General features: G+C 42.8%; 2 protein-coding genes across 2 annotated transcripts in view; both read right to left on the bottom strand.

Annotated features, from left to right (window-relative positions):
• Positions 1 to 210: 210 nt before the first annotated feature.
• LOC143284889 (uncharacterized) lies at positions 211 to 12,637 on the bottom strand. Its single transcript, XM_076592009.1, has 3 exons — positions 11,881 to 12,637; positions 10,643 to 10,734; positions 211 to 5,774 (listed from the first exon to the last, which is right to left on the bottom strand). Exons 1-3 carry the CDS (start codon positions 12,493 to 12,495, stop codon positions 5,516 to 5,518), a joined length of 966 nt encoding a protein of 321 aa, XP_076448124.1. The 5' UTR covers positions 12,496 to 12,637; the 3' UTR covers positions 211 to 5,515.
• Positions 12,638 to 12,650: 13 nt separating this feature from the next.
• Positions 12,651 to 13,363, bottom strand: part of LOC143284888 (uncharacterized) — a 13,194-nt gene continuing 12,481 nt past the window's right edge. Inside the window, exon 5 of the mRNA XM_076592007.1 lies at positions 12,651 to 13,363. This exon is cut by the window's right edge and continues 178 nt beyond it. Coding sequence (XP_076448122.1) covers positions 12,798 to 13,363 — 566 coding nt within the window. The 3' untranslated portion in view covers positions 12,651 to 12,797.

Genomic DNA, 13,363 nt, shown 5'->3' with positions numbered 1-13,363 from the left:
TGGTGTGCACTGTTTCATAAGGACTGAACACTGAATGCAACTTCTGCTGAGTGGGCAACAAGTGAAGGAATTGCTGAAACCCATTTAAAAAGAAGCTGTCACTTTTTGGACACAGAATTAAACAGCTGCAAGCGTTTCCCTGGAACAGCTTGTTGGTGAACTTTCGAATGGCATGTTGTTGTAAGTCAAAATGTGAATATCAGCATGGAATGGCGATGAGGTATGGAATGTCTGTGGTCAATTAATTAATTTTTTCATTGATGCACACTACAGGATGAAAGCAGTTAGAACAAGCTACCATACCACTCTGTACAATGCAGTCAATGCTTTTTTTTGCTTTTTTTTTAAAAACAAAATACAGTTCTTTACAACCCCATAACCCCATATTAACATCTCTTATGCAAATTTGTCTTTTTTTTTTAAATTAAAACTTGTGTGGATAATAGGAAAGCCATAACCACTCTTGAATATATGGCATATACCACACACTGACACAAACACACATGTTCTATCCAATATGTATTCACATCAAGTTGACTGTGGAGTTAGACGAAATTCAACCAATAATCAAAAGTGAAAGACCGTTAAAAAAAAAACAACAACCAAGAACAAGAACTTAGATGTGTGTGTGTGTGTGTGTGTGACTGGTGCATAACTCTAACAGTCTCAAAGAATGTGAATGATATTTAATCTTACATTCACAAGGTCATTAACTGCAGTCCCCTTGGAACAGTGAAAGTTGTAGGCTTTATTGTTGTCTCACCCTATCCATGGATAGTATCCACTAAAAACATGTTGAATAGAATTGAAATAAAGATATTAGAATCAAGACTTAAAACTGCAATCATGTCCAATAGAATTCAAATAAAGATATTAGAATCAAGACTTCTTAAATCACAATCAGGATTTTTTAGTTCAACAGTTGCATTCAGTATTACCTCAAACCTGAGCGTTAGAATTATGATCTTACTTTTTTGTATTATTTATATACAACCATGATTTTCCAGCATACATTTTACAGCAAATTACCTGCGATACAGAGAATGTTGACAGCTGCAATGAATGTTTGTACCCAGAACATGTTTTAAGCTTGGTGGTAATGTTTAATATGTTCTGCTTTTACGTGAGTGCCAAAATGTACATAAGCTCCCATGATAGTTAAAAATGTGAATTAATTTCTGCTTCTTAAATCTGTACAGATCTGAGTGCTGCTGAAAAATGCAAAACTCAATAAGTTACAAAAAACAAACAAACAAAAAATATATTGCACTTCATCCCACTCTCGTAAGCTTCTGTGGAAAAATATAACCTATGTATGCATTTTGTTTGACACACTTCTTTGTATTTCCAACTCTCTCTCTCTCTCTCTCTCTCTCTCATACACACACACTCTCTCTCTCTCTCTCTCTCTCTCTCTGTCATACAAACACACACACACACACTCTCTCTCTCATACACACACACACACACACACACATACACACACACACACACACATACACACACACACACACACAAAGTGCTGTACAGATGCAGCACAAGCACAGTTTACAACAGATGACATTATCTCTCCATCTGCCTGCCTTCTCTGTCCTGTCATGAACACACACACACACACACACACACACACATACACACACTCACTCACTCTCTCTCTCTCTCTCATACACTCACACACACACACACACACACACACACACTCACTCTCTCTCTCTCTCTCTCTCTCTCAGCCAGTCAATGGTCAGTCATCACGCCCTGTGAGTGATACAAGTGAAGGCATAGAAAACTCGGCACAGCAGAGAGAGAAAAAAACACTCACAGAGAGAGAGACAGAGAGGGGAGAGACAGAGATGGAGAGAAATAGAATGAACAAAGAAATAAATACTATTTTTCTAAAGTATTGAAATAAACACCAAAAAAAAAAAGGAAGCTTTTCTTCCAGCCATCCCTGGGGTACAAAATCACGCGGGGAAAAGCATCAGAAAATGGAATTAGGCAATAGAAAGAGAGAGACAGAGAGAGGGGTGGGGGCAGAAGAGAAAAAAGATACAGGGATAAACCATTTCTGAAAACAGAACAGGAGTGGGAGAAAGATAGCGAGAAAGAACACTAACACCGACACCTTCAATGTCATTAGCTGTACAGTTTTAGTGAAATGGGGTTGCACATAATAAATATAACGATGAAAAACAATGACACAAAGATGGAAAAGAAAAAAAATGATACTGTAAGACTCAAATAAACTACTGGTACTTTTTAAACATCCATTTTTTGAAGTTGTAGTAATTCAGTGCTACAAGTGTACAAGGTTGTTATTCTTTAATACTTAGCTACAAAATGAAGAACAGAGACACAGTTCTGATAACAATCTGATTGAAACAGTACATCACCTTTCAGAACAACTGGAGTGACAGCGACCTGATCGCCTCTTGATCAACACACAACAGTTTCTTTGTTAGTGTGACAGACCCCGCTTGCCTTTGTCTCGGTTTCCCCAAACCAACATTTTGTTTCACTGAGGAAAGACGCCATGCCACCTGACAACAAGGGGAGATACTCCTGACACTGGACCCTGTCCAACATGAATGCATCTTCTCAAGACCCCGGCTGTTTCAAACTGTTGTGGTACTGAAAATAAAAGTAGCAACACTCAGCCGTAAGCTTGGGGCAGCAACCCTTGGTTCTACACATCATCAAACTATGTAGCCTGAAAAAAATTTATCTGTTCCAAAAACGTACTGCTTTACAGTATAGTGCCCCACCATTGTTCTATAGGACATGAAATAATAATAATAATAATAATGGATACTTATATAGCACACTATCCAGAAATCTGCTCTAGATGCTTTACAAAAACGCTTTTGTTAACATAAAACATTACATCAGTGTTACATACACACAGCAAAATGTGAGTACACACACACACACACAAATTAAATCGATCTCCTAGTCTGAAAAAAACTTCATCTGTTGCTAGCACTTCTTTACAGTGTAGTATCTTACCATGGTACTATAGTTTATGAAACTAATTTCAGACAGAAAAACTTTATCTGTTGCTAGCACTACCATACAGAATAGTGCACTAACCATACAACTGGGAACCCAATATTCAAATAGCTGAACTCATCAGAGCTGAACCCAATATTCAAATAGCTGAACTCAACAGAGCTGAACCCAATATTCAAATAGCTGAACTCATAGTGTCAGTATCAGTATCAGTAGCTCAAGGAGGCATCACTGCGTTCGGTCAAATCCATATACGCTACACCACATCTGCCACTGAAGCAGATGCCTGACCAGCAGCGTAACCCAACGCGCTTAGTCAGGCCTTGAGAAAAAAAAATTAATTAAAAAATAAATAATAATAAATAAATAACAAGAAAGATAAATAAAATAAAATAAATAAAGTAAAAATAACACAAAAATATAAAATAAATGAAATAAATAAATAAAATAAAAAAATAACAATAAAAATAAAATAAAACAGCTGAAGTAAAACTGTTGCTCAATAGCAAAACAATGAGTGGGGCCCTCACAAAAGTTGCTGACTTCCTTACATTCATTTCACTGCCAAACACAAGGATGCATTCCTGTGTGAATTCAGGTGAACACCAGAGGGTTAAAGTACATGTTTATGAGGATACACCAAAGACACAGGCTGACTGCACAAACAGGGGCTCATGACATGCAAGGATAAATGTATGGATTTTTTTTTTTTTTTAAAATAAGCTGTATGAAGCAGCAAGCTTGTTGGTCAGCAGATACACAGCATGTAGGTGTGGGTTACACCGGGACCATGTCTGGACTGTAGCTGGTGCTTTGCTCTCTCTCTCTCTCTCTCTCTGTCTCTGTCTGTCTCTCAGTGCTAACCTAACATCCTCCAAATAAAGGATCTTGTCTTCTCTCTCTTTCCATCTCCCTCTCTCTCTTGCTCCCTTTCACAGAGTTTATCTAAAATCCTCAGAAATAAAGAATTCTCTCTCTCTTTCCATCTCCCTCTCTCTCTTGCTCCCTTTCACAGAGTTTATCCTCAGAAATAAAGAATTCTCTCTCTCTCTCTCTCTCCCCTTCTCCCTCCTTACCGCCCTCCACTACGTTTGTCCTCATTCATCCTCTAGACAGTATCTGATATACAACAGCAACATCAACAACAACAAAAAACAATGACAGTAACAAAACAAACAGATAACTGATAGAAGCATGTCACAAACCTGAAGTCCCACCACACCCCACACCCCTTGCCCCCCACCACCCCTCATTTTTTTTTTAATCAAATAAATCAACTTATTAACTAGTAGATAAACATGGGCTAATTCAAGGTTGGTGCTATAGTGTAGCACAGTGGTTGACATGGGGTTGAAGCAAGCATGACAGCATCAGCCACACAGTGTGCAGACCACTGGTCTGTGTTATCTTTACATCACTGGTGCCTTCTTCTTCTTCTGCGTTCGTGGGCTTCAACTCCCACGTTCACTCGTATATACGCGAGTGGGCTTTTTACGTGTATGACCGTTTTTACCCCGCCATGTAGGCAGCCATACTCCACTTTCGGGGGTGTGCATGCTGGGTATGTTCTTGTTTCCATAACCCACCGAACGCTGGATTACAGGATCTTTAACGTGCGTATTTGATCTTATGCTTGCGTATACACACGAAGGGGTTCAGGCACTGGCAGGTCTGCACATATGTTGACCTGGGAGATCGTAAAAATCTCCACCCTTTACCCACCAGGCGCCGTCACCGTGATTCGAACCCGGGACCTTCAGATCGAAAGTCCAACGCTTTAACCATTCGGCTATGGCGCCCGTCACCACTGGTGTCTACCTCCCTTTCTCTGGAGGCTGTGGCAGCAGTGGATGGTTTGCAGCGCAACTGGTCTGGGGAATGCACGTTGGAATGCCTATCAATACCATATATGTATATATATATATATATATATCTATGTATACATGTATAAATATATAATATATATCTATGTACATATTGATAGACAGACAGAGACAGACAGATGGATAGATGGATACATATGCATATTTATACAGTATATACATTACATACACGTATCCATGTACAAATTACACTCACACGAATTATGTGGCTTATACACCATCCGACCACAAAGGGGTCATTTCTGGGTGTGCACGACACACGCGCACACGCACACACGTGCACACGCACACACAAATATTATGTTCCCATCACTTGCTTTTTTTTTCTGCATATCATTTTTCTTTTCACTTTGAAAACACAAAACCCAGGAAATATAAATCACAGCCGCTGATCTCAAGTCTGTTTTTTTTTTAAATCAAGATGAGCACAACACATAAATAGGAAAATAAATCTATTTCTCTGTCACAAATGTCCGCTCAAATAATCCATAAGCACAGATGTTTAAATGAAAAAATAGATCTATTTCACAGCTGCAAATGTTTTCTGTTATAATCCATAATCTGCAGGCAGGTTAAGTGTGGGCTGGGCTTTTTTATCTTCCCCCACTCCTTCACTGGAGAGCGATTCAGTTTCTTCGCGCAGGGATGGGGTATTTGAGGCGTACGTGGGAAAACCTTCCACTGGTACCACTGCTGCTGCGATGCGCTTCTCTGCCATCGGGCGTCTTAAAGGTTTTGGTGGGCTCCGCCACCCCGTGTTTCTGACAGTGCAGAATGAGGGCCGCCAGGCTGGTGAACCGCGCCCCCTTGGGGAAGATGTAATACCACACTTTGCCCTCACGCTCCGACTCATACACTGCGTAGTGTCGGATGCTACGCAGGTGGCTGTGGGAGAGATAAAAAAAAAAAAAAAGGATCTTGTTAATAAAATGTGTGGTCCTTTCCGAACTGTGTCAGGGTATGCCATAGTCTGTTCCTTGCTTTCCCTACATGTACGTGCATGTAAAAATCACAAATATGTAGTTTCTCGAGTACTGTAAACTTCCTGGTAAACACCCGGTATCCAGTAAATGCCCATCCCCTATTTCGGTTTAAAAACTGTGCAGAGGGTAAAATGACTTGTGAGTGCCCACACCCCACTTTGAAAAAAAAAAAAATCATAAAATAATGATCATCCAGTTTGCTATCTGTGATCAGTTCACTGTACAAAGGTGTGCAGATGTACATCTGGACATAAAGACCCCAACATCTGCATGACACTGGTGTGTCATTGAAAAGAACAGTGCCATAATTCCTGTTCTCAGTGACCAACAATCCCTTGGCAAATAGTTATCACTCAGCAGAAAACAGGCCTGGCACTGAAAAGGTTAATTGTTGCCACTGAGCAGAAAATAGGCCTGGCACTGAAAAGGTTAATTGTTGTCACTTAGCAGAAAACAGGCCTGGCACTGAAAAGGTTAATGGTTGTCACTGAGCAGAAAATAGGCCTGGCACTGAAAAGGTTAATGGTTGTCACTGAGCAGAAAATAGGCCTGGCACTGAAAAGGTTAATGGTTGTCACTGAGCAGAAAATAGGCCTGGCACTGAAAAGGTTAATGGTTGTCACTGAGCAGAAAACAGGCCTGGCACTGAAAAGGTTAATGGCTGTCACTGAGCAGAAAATAGGCCTGGCACTGAAAAGGTTAATGGCTGTCACTGAGCAGAAAATAGGCCTGGCACTGAAAAGGTTAATGGCTGTCACTGAGCAGAAAACAGGCCTGGCACTGAAAAGGTTAATGGCTGTCACTGAGCAGAAAATAGGCCTGGCACTGAAAAGGTTAATGAAAGACTCATGAAAGGAGCAAACAGCCAGCCAGTACTTTATGATGGAACTTGGAAAGGGATGGGCTCCCACATTAACTCTCTCCATACGAACGGCGAAAGAGACGACATTAACAGCGTTTCATCCCAATTACCATCATCAAAATATTGCAAGCGGAAGGCTCTTATACTGAAGAGGTGAATGTTGACAAAGAATACCACAATTCTGACGACGGAAGCTAAAGGTTGGGTCATTCAGACACCCACTGGACATCCGAGGGGTCTGTGTAGAGGAGAAGAGAGGACTGGCCGTACTGAGTGAGTTAAGGGTTAAAAAAAAAAAATGCACATCCTCAACTCTAGTAGGGAGACATGTTTGCAAGGAAGTGGTGGCTACTCACAAAGCAGTTCACAGTGCAGGAGTGTGTGTGTGAATCATGCACAGGGTTTCAGGATTCAGTGCCTGTGCTGCTGTGTGGGTATGTGAAACCTTGCACACAGGACGTACACGTATGTCAATGTGTCTTTTTTTCTGCTGTCATTCATACCAGACACACACATGCACAGTTCTATTTCGTTTAGTTATATTCTCTAATTTCTTCTGTTGAGATTTGAGCATTCTTGGAGGAAGGAAGCTATCCAGACTCCTTGTGATGGGAAGACAGTGACTGTTGAAAGAAGTGCTTTATTCTTAAAGGGTCAGAATGCATCAGGTGCCTTGGTGGAAAGTTAGTTCTAGAATATAAAGGTACATGAAAAGATTTTTTTTTTTTTTTTTACAGTAGGATGATAGCTACATTATTACTGAGTTATTACACACTGTAAACATGTAATTAGTGAGAAATGATACAGTGCATGAATCAGGAATGGATCCAAAGTTTGATGAGAAATGGCTGTGAGACATGAGCTGTGTTGAGCTTTTCTCAATTCACCTGAATAATGAACTTGGCATTTGATCTCTCAGCCTTCTGACTTTTAAAGATCTCATGCATACCTACCATCCAACCAAGTTTGGTTCCTGTTCTTTGGTTCTTGTGTTCTCTCTCTCTCTCTCACACACACACACACACACACACACACACAGGTACGTCATGTTTGTATGTTCAAACTGACAACCACTCGACTCATGAAGAATAGGTTACCAGATACTATATTCTACAGAGGCTACATCAAATGGAGAACTAGTTACAGTCTGATACATGTCAGGAGAGAGGAAGCTTGCTTGCATCTGGTGTTCCTTTCTGGGACAACTGGTTTTTTTTCACAGATGCCAGGAAAGTCTAGAACTGCGAAGCTCAGGCGCTTGCAAATTGATACATGTAGGTAACACCACCACCACTATCCACACACACACACACACCACACACACACACACACACACACACGCATGCATGCACACACACACACACAAAGCATACAAAGGACTGCCTGAAGAAAAATCCTTAACAGTTAACTGCACAACGTGTTATTTTGCAATCCATTGTGGTCCCCAACTAACCAACACACTGGGTTGACACAATGATCATGGACATCAGCCCTATTTTCTTTCCTCCTATGTGGTCAGCATGTACATGGATCAATCCACACTCACTGAAGCCTCCTTCACATTGAAACAGTGATTCTTTCGTGCGCTAAAGAATTCTGTGCAGTTCACATAATCTCTGGTCCATATCTGAATTCTAACTACAATAGTAACTCTCTCCATGGTCTTCTGACAACAGTAAGTAACTCTCTCTATGGTCCTCTGATAACAGTAACTCTCTCTATGGTCCTCTGATACCAGTAAGTAACTCTCTCTATGGTCCTCTGACAACATTAAGTAACCAGTAAGTAACTCTCTCTATGGTCCTCTGACAACAGTAAGTAACTCTCTCTATAGTCCTCTGACACCAGTAACACTCTCTCTATAGTCCTCTGACACCAGTAACACTCTCTATGGCCTTCTGACACCAGTAAGTAACTCTCTCTATGGTCCTCTGACAACAGTAAGTAACTCTCTCTATAGTCCTCTGACACCAGTAACACTCTCTATGGCCTTCTGACACCAGTAAGTAACTCTCTCTATGGTCCTCTGACAACAGTAAGTAACTCTCTCTATGGTCCTCTGACACCAGTAAGTAACTCTCTCTATGGTCCTCTGACACCAGTAAGTAACTCTCTCTATGGTCCTCTGACACCAGTAAGTAACTCTCTCTATGGTCCTCTGACACCAGTAAGTAACTCTCTCTATGGTCTTCTGACACCAGTAAGTAACTCTCTCCATGGTCCTCTGACACAGTAACTCTCTCTATGGTCCTCTGACAACAGTAACTCTCTCTCTCTCTATGGTCTTCTGACACCAGTAAGTAACTCTCTCTATGGTCCTCTGACAACAGTAACTCTCTCTATGGTCCTCTGACAACAGTAACTCTCTCTATGGTCCTCTGACACCAGTAAGTAACTCTCTCTATGGTCCTCTGACACCAGTAACTCTCTCTATGGTCCTCTGACACCAGTAAGTAACTCTCTCTATGGTCCTCTGACAACAGTAAGTAACTCTATAGTCCTCTGACACCAGTAACTCTCTCTATGGTCCTCTGACAACAGTAACTCTCTCTATGGTCCTCTGACAACAGTAACTCTCTCTATGGTCCTCTGACACCAGTAAGTAACTCTCTCTATGGTCTTCTGACAACATTAAGTAACCAGTAAGTAACTCTCTATGGTCCTCTGACAACAGTAAGTAACTCTCTCTATGGTCCTCTGACAACAATAACTCTCTCTATGGTCCTCTGTTAACAGTAACTCTCTCTCTCTATGGTCCTCTGACAACAGTAAGTAACTCTCTCTATGGTCCTCTGAGAACAATAAGTAACTCTCTCTATGGTCCTCTGACAACAGTAAGTAACTCTCTCTATGGTCCTCTGACAACAGTAAGTAACTCTCTCTATGGTCCTCTGACAACAGTAAGTAACTCTATTGTCCTCTGACAACAGTAAGTAACTCTCTCTATGGTCCTCTGACACCAGTAACTCTCTCTATGGTCCTCTGACAACAGTAACTCTCTCTCTCTATGGTCCTCTGACAACAGTAAGTAACTCTCTCTATGGTCCTCTGACACCAGTAAGTAACTCTCTCTATGGTCTTCTGACAACATTAAGTAACCAGTAAGTAACTCTCTATGGTCCTCTGACAACAGTAAGTAACTCTCTCTATGGTCCTCTGACAACAGTAACTCTCTCTATGGTCCTCTGGTAACAGTAACTCTATCTCTATGGTCCTCTGACAACAGTAAGTAACTCTCTCTATGGTCCTCTGAGAACAATAAGTAACTCTCTCTATGGTCCTCTGACAACAGTAAGTAACTCTCTCTATGGTCCTCTGACACCAGTAAGTAACACTCTCTATGGTCCTCTGACACAGTAACTCTCTCTATGGTCCTCTGACAACAGTAAGTAACTCTCTCTATGGTCCTCTGACAACAGTAACTCTCTCTATGGTCCTCTGACACCAGTAAGTAACTCTCTCTATGGTCCTCTGACACAGTAACTCTCTCTATGGTCCTCTGACAACAGTAAGTAACTCTCTCTATGGTCCTCTGACAATAGTAACTTTCTCTATTGTCCTCTGACAACAGTAACTCTCTCTCTATGGTCCTCTGACACAGTAACTCTCTCTATGGTCCTCTGACAACAGTAAGTAACTCTCTCTATGGTCCTCTGACAACAGTAACTCTCTCTCTATTGTCCTCTGACAATAGTAACTGTCTCTATGGTCCTCTGCTGCACCAGAATTCTACGGTCCAACTGACAATTATACCATCTGTTGCAGCAACTGACAAACAAGGGGAATGTGTGTTCAGTTACATTTCGTTTGTTCTTAATGTGGTATTGTTGCTCCAAGCCAAGCCAGCAGCAAAAGCCATATCAGGGATAGTCCAGGAGTTGAAAAGGAAGCAGAAATAGTCCACTAACCTGACTGAGATCACGTATTTGCGCCCCACTTCATACCACCACACGATGAAATTGCCATCATCGTTGATATATCTGGACATTTCATGGTCCACCTGCATTCAAAAATAATATACACCTGTGAGATGATTATGATTATCTGTGTGTGTGTGTGTGTGTGTGTGTGTGTTTGTGTTGTGTTGTGTTGTGTTGTGTTGTGTTGTGTGTGTGTGTGTGTGTGTGTGTGTGTGTGTGTGTGCATGTGATTACAATAAAACAATATATACCTGAACAACATGATACGCATTCCCTTCTCAGTTCAGATAACAAAAACTACAGCTGGTTTCACAGCATTGTGAAGAGGCTGCACAGCTTAGGTCTGTGTCTACAACTCAGAAATAACACACACCAATCTATGTCTCATCATTACTATCATTATCAAAAGAAAGACACCACTGGTAGTTCTGTAGAGTCAATCTGACTGTTTGTCTACATCTGAACCAACTCAAATGAAGAAATTCACAGTGAAAAGGTACTGCGAAAGTACAAAGTCTGACTTGGAAGAAAACCAAAGTTGAATGAGAGGTCAGAACGAATATAAAATAAGCAAGCATATACAGTGAAGACAAATCAATACTTGAAAGAAAAAAAACAACAAAAAAACTGATTGATTGCTGAGAAAATCAAACAGTACATACAATGTTAACTGCCTAAAAAATCAGTCAGTAAAGCCTTAGCATTTAATGCACAGAAACTGCTGCCCTTTACAACTGCAGACTGAAATTTGTCGTCTCAAATTGTTTTTCAGCGCATGTTCTTGGTAATCCCAGAGAATGTTTATATAACAGTAGAAGTGATGCAATTTCTATGTCATCACAAGAAATCAGACCACTCTCACTAATGCATATCAGGTTCCACTTCATGTTAAAATGACACTGTTCACAAGGTAAAAGAAAAAAAAGATGATAAATATATAAACATATCTTCTTTTTCATTCTTTCACCACCATAGGAAACAGACAAACATCCACCCTTGACCCCTGACCCAGTTTGAGGTGAACAAGTCAACTGTGTTGCTTTGATACGAACTGAATCATGTGACTGGGAGCGCTGAGTCTAAAATATCTGGCTCTGGGGAGATTTTCACAGAAAAGAAACTTGGCAGTGAAAGAGTTAAATTGGTAAAGAGTTAAACTGGTAAAGTGATGAATCATTTAAGCAGGTAAGCAAGGCACCAAGTAAAAGAGACAAACAGCAGCGTACCGTTCTCTCAGTGACTCTGGCACTCCAGCCCGGCACTTGCTGCAGTTCAGAAGGGCTGACAGAACCTCGGTGCTCTAGCTTCACGTCAGAGTTCCTGCGGCCCAAGTCATCATCAGCCGTCCCATGGCGCCTGCCCCTCGAGGCCAGCAGGGCTCCGTCAGATGACCTTCTGGGTAGGTCCGGCGGCGGTGACACGGCATCAATGTAGGTGTACTCCGGCTCCGGCTCCGGCTTGTCCAGCAACAGTTCATGGTCCTGGGTCAACGGCCGGCGGTCTCTGGGCGGAAACACATCGCCGCTGGCTGGCAGGGGATGTCTGCTCCTGGAGTGGAGCATGGGGTCTGGGTTTGGCATGGACAGGTTCCGACCTCCACTGTCCAGCAGACGACTGGAGCTGGCGTTGTGCAGGTTGAACTCCGACACCTGAGTGTTCATGTAACTGTCCACAGACATGCAGGTGTGGATGCCCGTCATCATGGAGGAGGTGGTTGTGGTGGTGGTGGTGGGGGGAGGGCAGCGTGCCGTGCCGTTCATGTCCATGTAACCATCACTGTCCAGACTGACACTGTGGGGCAGGAAACGGGGCTGGAAGTCTGCGCACTGCTGACTGTTCATGGCGCCAGGGCCGGTACATGGTGTACGTGCAGGGAGTAGGTTTGGGTCGGCAGCGGCTGTCTACGTTGCTGTAAACAGGCGTGCTGGCAGCAGGCGAAAAATCAGAACCGGTTCCTTGCTGCGAGCTGTTGCCTTCATCGCGCGATCTTTTGGCACGTGTGTGCTCCGAGTCTGAGCTCTCCGTCTGCATTCTTTCCTCCTCGTTCCGATCCAAGGCGGGATTCTTCCCAATGTTCTGTGACTGAAGCTCGATGAACTTCAGAGGGACATAGCCACCGGCATTGGCCATTCTGCGGAAGTCGTCAGGGGACGTGTTGTGCTGCTGTGCGGCACCACAGCTGGGGTCGACAGTCTGGGGACTGAGGTCGGCTGGTCCCTGTGGAGCTGAGGGAGGAGCAGTTGCTGCCCAGACTCTGGGGGCTGGTGGGGTTGTTGTAAAAGTGGATCAGTCGGTCGTGGTCCACATACACCGGATGCATCAAAGACGAGGCGGTGGTTGATGGCCCACTGGTCTCTGTCAACTGTGAACCTTCCACAAACGCCATTTCCTCTGGCGTCATGGGACGGATGTTCATGTCACCTTCACATAAAGGCTTCCTTTGATCGGCAGAAGCAAAGTTCCCTTTCTCCTGCTCAGAGCGGACTCTTTCTTTGAGCAAGGTGTCTTGATGATCCCCAACACTGAACGGAGGCAGCACTTCCTTCAGCTCAGTGCAGCTGGAGGGATCAAACTGCATGTCCTCAGCACTGTCCATCAGACTGGACACACTGACCGGCGGGCCCGGCAGCACCAAGTTGCTGACTGACATCAAGGTGTCAATGTTTGGGAACTGCTGAAGGAAGTGGGAGTGAGGCGGCCCCAAGCTGG

The sequence above is a fragment of the Babylonia areolata genome, chromosome 8 (genome assembly GCF_041734735.1).
Source record: "Babylonia areolata isolate BAREFJ2019XMU chromosome 8, ASM4173473v1, whole genome shotgun sequence".
NCBI lineage: Eukaryota > Metazoa > Mollusca > Gastropoda > Neogastropoda > Buccinidae > Babylonia > Babylonia areolata.
Note: the sequence above shows the minus strand (reverse complement) of the source record. Positions and strands in the feature narration are given on the sequence as shown.